The sequence below is a fragment of the Acanthisitta chloris genome, unplaced genomic scaffold (assembly GCF_000695815.1).
Source record: "Acanthisitta chloris isolate BGI_N310 unplaced genomic scaffold, ASM69581v1 scaffold21127, whole genome shotgun sequence".
Taxonomy (NCBI): Eukaryota; Metazoa; Chordata; class Aves; order Passeriformes; family Acanthisittidae; genus Acanthisitta; species Acanthisitta chloris.
Genome location: NW_008681243.1, coordinates 26,103 through 32,967, shown reverse-complemented (window position 1 = coordinate 32,967; position 6,865 = coordinate 26,103). Strand labels below are relative to the sequence as shown.

The 6,865-nt window shown below is 41.1% G+C and overlaps 1 protein-coding gene across 1 annotated transcript in view; it reads left to right on the top strand.

Moving 5' to 3' along the window:
- The window catches only part of MRPS31 (mitochondrial ribosomal protein S31), an 18,777-nt gene extending 12,248 nt beyond the window's left edge, over nucleotides 1-6,529 (top strand). Inside the window, exons 5-6 of the mRNA XM_009078047.1 lie at nucleotides 653-796; nucleotides 6,284-6,529. Of these exons, the coding sequence (XP_009076295.1) occupies nucleotides 653-796; nucleotides 6,284-6,495 (356 nt within the window). The 3' untranslated portion in view covers nucleotides 6,496-6,529. The remainder of the gene's footprint in view (nucleotides 1-652; nucleotides 797-6,283) is intronic.
- Nucleotides 6,530-6,865: the final 336 nt, after the last annotated feature.

Here is a 6,865-nt window from a genome sequence, read left to right as displayed (position 1 = left end):
CAGTCTGGGCTCAAGACCAGTTCTCCTGGGTGGAGAAGGAGGAACTCCTGAACAGTAACTGCTGCCATCTGAGTACACTTTGATTTAAAAATAAATAAATAAAATGATACGCATCAGGAAAGATTAATCCCTGAAGGAACTGTTTGATTTTGTGAAAAGAATTGGAAATTAGGATTTCTCAAGCCCAAGAGACAAGAACTGGGACACTCGGGAGTGTTAGGGAAGGCATTGCCATCATTTGTAGATTGAGTTGTTTCCCTGATGGAGAATATAGTTATGAAGTAACTGAAAACTCCTGTAGAAATGATTCCTGTAGCAGAGTGCACCGGTCAAGTTCAGAGTTTGTTGTACCCACAGTTTGTGAGGGAAAACAGACTGTAGAAAAATTAAATTGCGGCTGTGTCTGAAAGGCTTAAAAATAAATTGTCCTCTAGAAGTTCAGAATGCATTTTCACCAGACATTTGAGAATTTAATGGACTTCCATGTCGACAGAGAAGTCTCATTTGACAAAGGTGATGCTGGCATCTAAGCTAGAAAAATTTACACAGCTGGAAGTATTAGTCTCTGCAAAGGTTAATGTTAAAGGACTTTGTTTTAGCTAGTAAGAGCTCTTTGGATGCTGACAGATCTTCGTAAAATTTCTTTTTTTAGTATCTTCACCAACAATTTGGGATCTGGAGTTTGCAAAGGAGATAGCAGCAATAACTGCACAGCCTCCCCGAAATGGTTTTGAGGAGATGATCCAGTGGACAAAAGAAGGAATACTGTGGGAGTTCCCAATTGACAATGAAGTTGGTATGTGCACTGTTAACTTTCATTATCTGCCTCTATCTATCTTTTTTGAAAATTAGAGCATGTTATGACCTTTGCCTGTTCTAACATTGTGTGTCAGCGATGAGGCATGCATTTGATAGTAAACAAATACAACTTGCTGACTGACCCAGATCAGAGATGCTTCAGGTGAACTCATTCTGGCATTCGCTTCATTCAGGTGAAGTCCTGTAGGTGGTTTGGCTGATCTGAGCAATAGCTTCTGCCAAGAAGGGGAGAACTCCCTCCCTCCCTCGCTGGTGCTTTCAACACCAAAAGGCCATTCAAGCCTGTTACATAATATCTTTTACTATGCAATTTCTTTAAAGGAACTCCTAGCAGAAGTTGGGGGATCTTAAAACTGCTGTGTTTTATAATACTGATTCTGTTCCTTGGTGTGGCTCTCAGACCAAGTGTCTAGCCAGATCCCAGTCAGATATCTGCCAGTTCCATATCTGGGCAGGCCGAGTGTTAAACAGTTGTTTGCTCCCTTTGTTCTGTCTGTTTCATAAGAATAAACAGTCACAATATTCACTCTCTCTGGGCATCTGTGTTAATTAGGCATCTTTGTGCACAGTATTTTCTTTTATTACCATTTAAAAAAAAAAAAAAGCCCTGTGTGAAGTCAAGCCAGCAGAGAGAGGGCGTACATGTTAAGGAAGTGAAGAGCAGCTACACAAAATGCACAGTATAGGAAAGGGGACTTCATGACTTCAGGGAGGGCATGGCTGTGGGTTTTGGGGTTTCTTTTAAGACTTTAAAGGCATCAAACAGAACTGCTTTACAATGATTCAGTCACTGAGAGTAAAACAGGTTAGTATCTAAAGCTCCGAGTCTTTGAAAATCTGTCCTATATTGAGTTGCAAATTGCATAATGTGGTTCATTGTTACTTAATGTTTATTCTCATCCCTCCTATTTGGCAGTTTCTTCACAGAATTTAATCACTGCTCCCAGAATTGATCTGTTCCATCATGTAGAAATCCAAGTATACTCTAGTCATGTTTTTGCAAGCTTGAAACGGTTGTGGCCAATGGTTTTTGTGTTGTTGTAGTGTGGCTGGAACCCTGCTGTCTGGGGCCCTCGGCTGACAAAGTGTCTTTGGCGGCCGATGGGTTTTCTGTTGCAGCAGTGTGGCCGGAACTGTGCTGTCTGGGATGGGTGGCGCATGGACAAAGAGTCTTTACATATACTTAAACAAGAATCTTTATTGATTTGTCCACAAAGACTAGTCATGTGGAAAATTCCAGTGTAGCGTTCCAAAATCTATCACCTCTCAGGTTGAAATACCAAGTGGGTAAATTCCATCCTATCAAGCTGCCAGCCACAGGCTGTTAATCACGTCAGGTATGTCAAAGCACAGTTAAAAGCTGGAGAGCCTCGCTCCAATTATATCGGCATACTGTAATTTCAGTGTCTCTGCAAAAGAAAGATGCCCCTTTCTGCTGTTAATTTGGCAGTTTTGTAACAGCCTTTCCCCTCAATAGGAGAACATTACTTCAGCTTGTTCTGTATCAAGAAATGTGTGACTTTTCTTCAATGCCACAAGCATGTGGCTTTAAAAACATAAGTGCAATTAAATTTTCTATTGAGGAAGCATATATACTCAACTTTGAGCATGATGAAAACCTTTAAAGTTTTAAACTAAATATAAAAAAGAAAGGAGACAGCTTATAACTGTTTTTTCTTGGCTCCAGAGTGTACCTGGTGCTCTCGTTAGAGTGCTTTACCAAGGCACTGGGCTGTGCTTTGTGGCATCAGGGCATGGTCATGATTTTTAAAACTGCTCTGGCTTTGGTGCAAACATCTGAAGATGTGGCTAGTCATACTGGCTTGCTGCAGTGCCCAGCAGCAGTGTTCCTTCCACCCCTGCACTCTGCTGCCCTGTTGTCTGCTCTTGCCTGCATGGCCTTTCCCTTGTCTGATGCAGTTGAAGTTACTGTTAGGCAGAAAATTCCCTTGTCTTTGCTCCACCTCGTCAGCCTCTGATTAATTTTTGCCAGGTTAGCAAATCATTAGTATAACTTGCATAACATCGTTCTCACTTCTTCTTTCTGCTTGCGTCTTCTGCTTCTGGTAGCTTTGGTTCTGCTCCATGATTGCCGTGGCAAAAGTTGGGAAAAACATTGATTTGTGCCTCTTTTATTATTTCTTTGCATTTATATCTTGATGACTCAAATCCTGAGGAGCTAAAAAGGACAGTGCAGATAATAGGTGCTACTGTGCTTTAGCACATCATGAGGAGCAAATGCTTTTGGTGTGCTGGAGATTGTTACTGCAAAAGTGATAGGAGGGCTTAAGAAAATTAATTCCTCAGTTGCCTTTGGCTTCTGAAGGCCAAAATACCAAGCCCTGTTCGATCTGTTTTGCTGAGATGCTGTTCCCAGCAGAGAAGTATTGGATCAGCTTGCCAAGAGCAGTGGCAAATGTTACATAACCGTTTGGGGGGGGTTGCTTTTCTGATTCTGGGTCTGTTCTAGGGACCTACTGAATACCATGATTTATCTTGTTCTAAAAATCCTAAAAGCATAGAATGCTTTGTATTGAGAGGGATCTTTAAAGATCATCTAGTCCAAACCCCTGCTATGGACAAGGACATCTTTTCACTAGATCAGGATACTCAGTCACCTTTATAGCATAGCAGCAGCACTCCATATAAGGGATGGACATTTGTGTTTGAGATGACATCTTTAAGGCAAGGTTGGTCATGTGTTGGAAGGATTAATGTTTTAGCTAAGGAAATCCCCCAGACTTTGTTCTGTAGTGTGTAGGGGATTGGAAATAGGATATTGAGAGTGAGTGACTTCTTGCTTTGAGGTTGAAAAAGAAAGTCCTCTACTTTAGACTCCTGCCATGCATGCCCTTGCAAAGTAGGTTTCTGAGGACAGTGCGAGAGAGGCTGAGGGACAGGCTTGCAGCAGGACTTAGGACTTGCTGGGAGTGGGGGGAGTCATGTAAGCATATCTCATCTAATCAGCTCCCACCAGAGGTTTCAGCCTCTGATGCTTTGGGCAAATGTGGTCTCCTTTTTTGTGATGCGCACTTTACTTTTTTGAGGAATGAAATATGTGGTCTAACTGAAATGTTTGGACTTAACACTTGATCCCCAAACTATGGATTATGTCTTTGACAAGCAGGAGATCAGAATATGTGACCTGTATTTTTGTGAGACTGTAAATGGTTTAATTTCTTCTGGGTCAGAGATGAAAAGTGGTGAAATATTTATTAGACATTATTTATCTCCTGATACCCTATATCTGTCCCCAAAAGAAGAGCATCCAGAAGGCCAAATTTTACTGTCAGCATTATTCAGATTCTTTCAGTAGTGAGTTCATTGGTTTGGTTCTCTTGGATTTTTGAGACCAGCAAAAATATGGAAATCTGGAAAGGTGGTCAGTTTGAAAAAGCAACCAGTAGCATCCAGGTGCAGTGAGATTCCACCTTGCCTTGGTGGGGGAAAGTCATTGTGGGTGGCATGCTAAGACCATTGCTGTGTTTCTGTCAGTGGACATAGGTTTCCAGACACATACTTCTGAAGCTGATGTTGCCTGCTTTTTTTTTTTTTTAACTTTCAACATAAAGGAAAAAGGAGAGAGCTTCCAAAGCAGGAAATGTACTTTCTTTTTTCAAGAGCAAGGGAGATAAATGTGGTGTGGAGCTGGTATTGATACACTCAGGCATTCCTAGGGAAAATCTGTGAGGAAAACCGAGGTATTTCTCAGCTCCTCAGATATTGCAGTACCTCTACTTTAAACCAGAAGTAATGTGAACTTAACAAATACAGGTTGAGACACTTCTCCATCCCAGAGATGTGCATCATTTCTTCTGAAACTGTAGAAGCTCTAACAAAGAAGGAAGCCTCGGGCTGACATAGCTTAATTACCTCAGTTTTAATACTCCAGATTTATTTTTGTCGAATAATATAGAAAAACATGAAACTAGCTAGTTTAGAAAAACATGTGCACTTATGTCTATGGTGTAGACTTCTCATTTTTGCCATCTGTACATATGCAGTATGTTTCTCTAGTAACAGATTTTTATTTAAAGGTGCAAGCAAGTTGGGATCAAAGAAGAATTTTCATGTGTATCCTACTGAAGAAAGAGCTTTCATTGCACATCCCAGTTTGCCTTATTTTTATTTTTTTTAAAATCTTGGAATTGGGAACTTCCAAAGCAGCCTTTTTTTTCTATGTAGGAATTTGTGTTCTGAGTCTTTGCTTCTAGCATGAACAACAGCAAAAGAAATCCACAGGACAGAGAACAAAAGTTTTTACTGTAGGATCTGAGCTGTGCCTGATTAGAGATCTCCAATAATCCCTTGTCCTGTGTCCTGTGAAGTGACCAGGGAGGTGATTCTGCCCCTGTACTTGGTGCTGGTGAGGCCACACCTTGAATACTGTGTGCAGTTCTGGGCCTCTCAGTTCAGGAAGGATATTGAGGTGCTGGAGCAGGTCCAGAGAAGAGCAACAAGGCTGGTGAAGGGACTCGAGCACAAGTGCTATGAGGAGAGGCTGAGGGAGCTGGGGTTGTTTAGCCTGGAGAAGAGGAGGCTCAGGGGAGACCTTATTGACCCCTACAACTCCCTGAAAGGAGGTTGTAGTCAGGTGGGGGTTGGTCTCTTCTCCCAGGCAACCAGCAGTAGGACACGAGGGCAGAGACTCAAGCTCTGCCAGGGGAGGTTTAGGTTGGATATTGGGAAGAGATTTTTACGGAGGGAGTGATCAGGCATTGGAATGGGCTGCCCGGGGAGGTGGTGGATTCACCATCCCTGGAGGTTTTTAAGATGAGACTGGATGTGGCACTTAGTGCTATGGTCTAGTAACAGCAGTTGGTCTCGATGATCTTTGAGGTCCCTTCCAACCCAGTTGATTCTATGATTCTGTGAATGCTTTTGAATGCATCATCTTTGATGATGGTTATGACTTAGTAGCAGCTGGTAGGATACTCAATATTTTTAGATCAGCATGCACTCACAGATTCAGTAAGTGTTAGAAAAACAAATTCCTGTGCCCAATCGACAGCAATGGGATGTTAAAACCATGACTTGGAATGGACTTGGAAGTGTGCGTATTTAATACTTTATGAGGTTGCCTCATTTGTTTAAGAGTCACTTGTATTCTGTAATCATCTGCAGAATTTAGGCAAGCAGTGTTTTCTTGAAGAAAGTGCTCCCAATCTCAAACGTGGTAGCCATGATGAATCAAAATTTTCAGGTATTGAACAAACAGGATTTTAGCAAAAAGTTTGATTTATGGGTTTAATTATTCCCCCTACTCCCATCCTGACATCAGCTTTCAAACAAGATCACCAGCCAGAAAATCGATTTAAATGTGAGATATTCTAATAAATCTGAGTAGAACTGTTAACTTTACTAATTTAAGATTATTTGCAAACTGTATTTTTTTTTTACTTTGTTAAATTTGCTGATATATTATGATAATAACTGTCTTTTTTTTTCTTGTCCTTTCTGTTAGGAATGGATGATGGTGCTGAATTTCATGAACACATCTTTCTGGAGAAACACCTCGAAGTCTTTCCCAAGGAAGGACCTATTCGCCACTTCATGGAACTAGTCATCTGTGGGCTGTCCAAAAACCCATACCTCAGTGTTCAGCAGAAGATTGAACATATAGAGTGGTTTCACAAGTATTTTGAGGAAAAGAAGGAACTCCTTCAAGAGATTTGAGACTTGGGAAAGTGCTTGCCCTTGAAATGAAGAATCATTATGTCGAAATTGGTGATTTCTTCTAGTGGAATTACTGTCAGTGCACAGCAATCATGTGACCCGAGAGTTGTGTTTTGAATAATAAACCAAAAGGTCATACCTTCTTGCGTGTGTGTCTGTGTCTGTGTAGATATTTCTGGCAACAAAAGAGGGAACTGAAAAGTATGGCTTTTGTAGAATGTGCATTTAAAATGTAGTTTGTGAAAGCTGTTGTCTTTTAAATTTGAAAGTAATCTTTGGACCATACAAAATCTTAGGTCTAATGCTGCTTCCAGCACCTTTTCACAGCTGGCCTGTCTTGGCAGATTTGATCATCTTTCCCGTTCTGGAA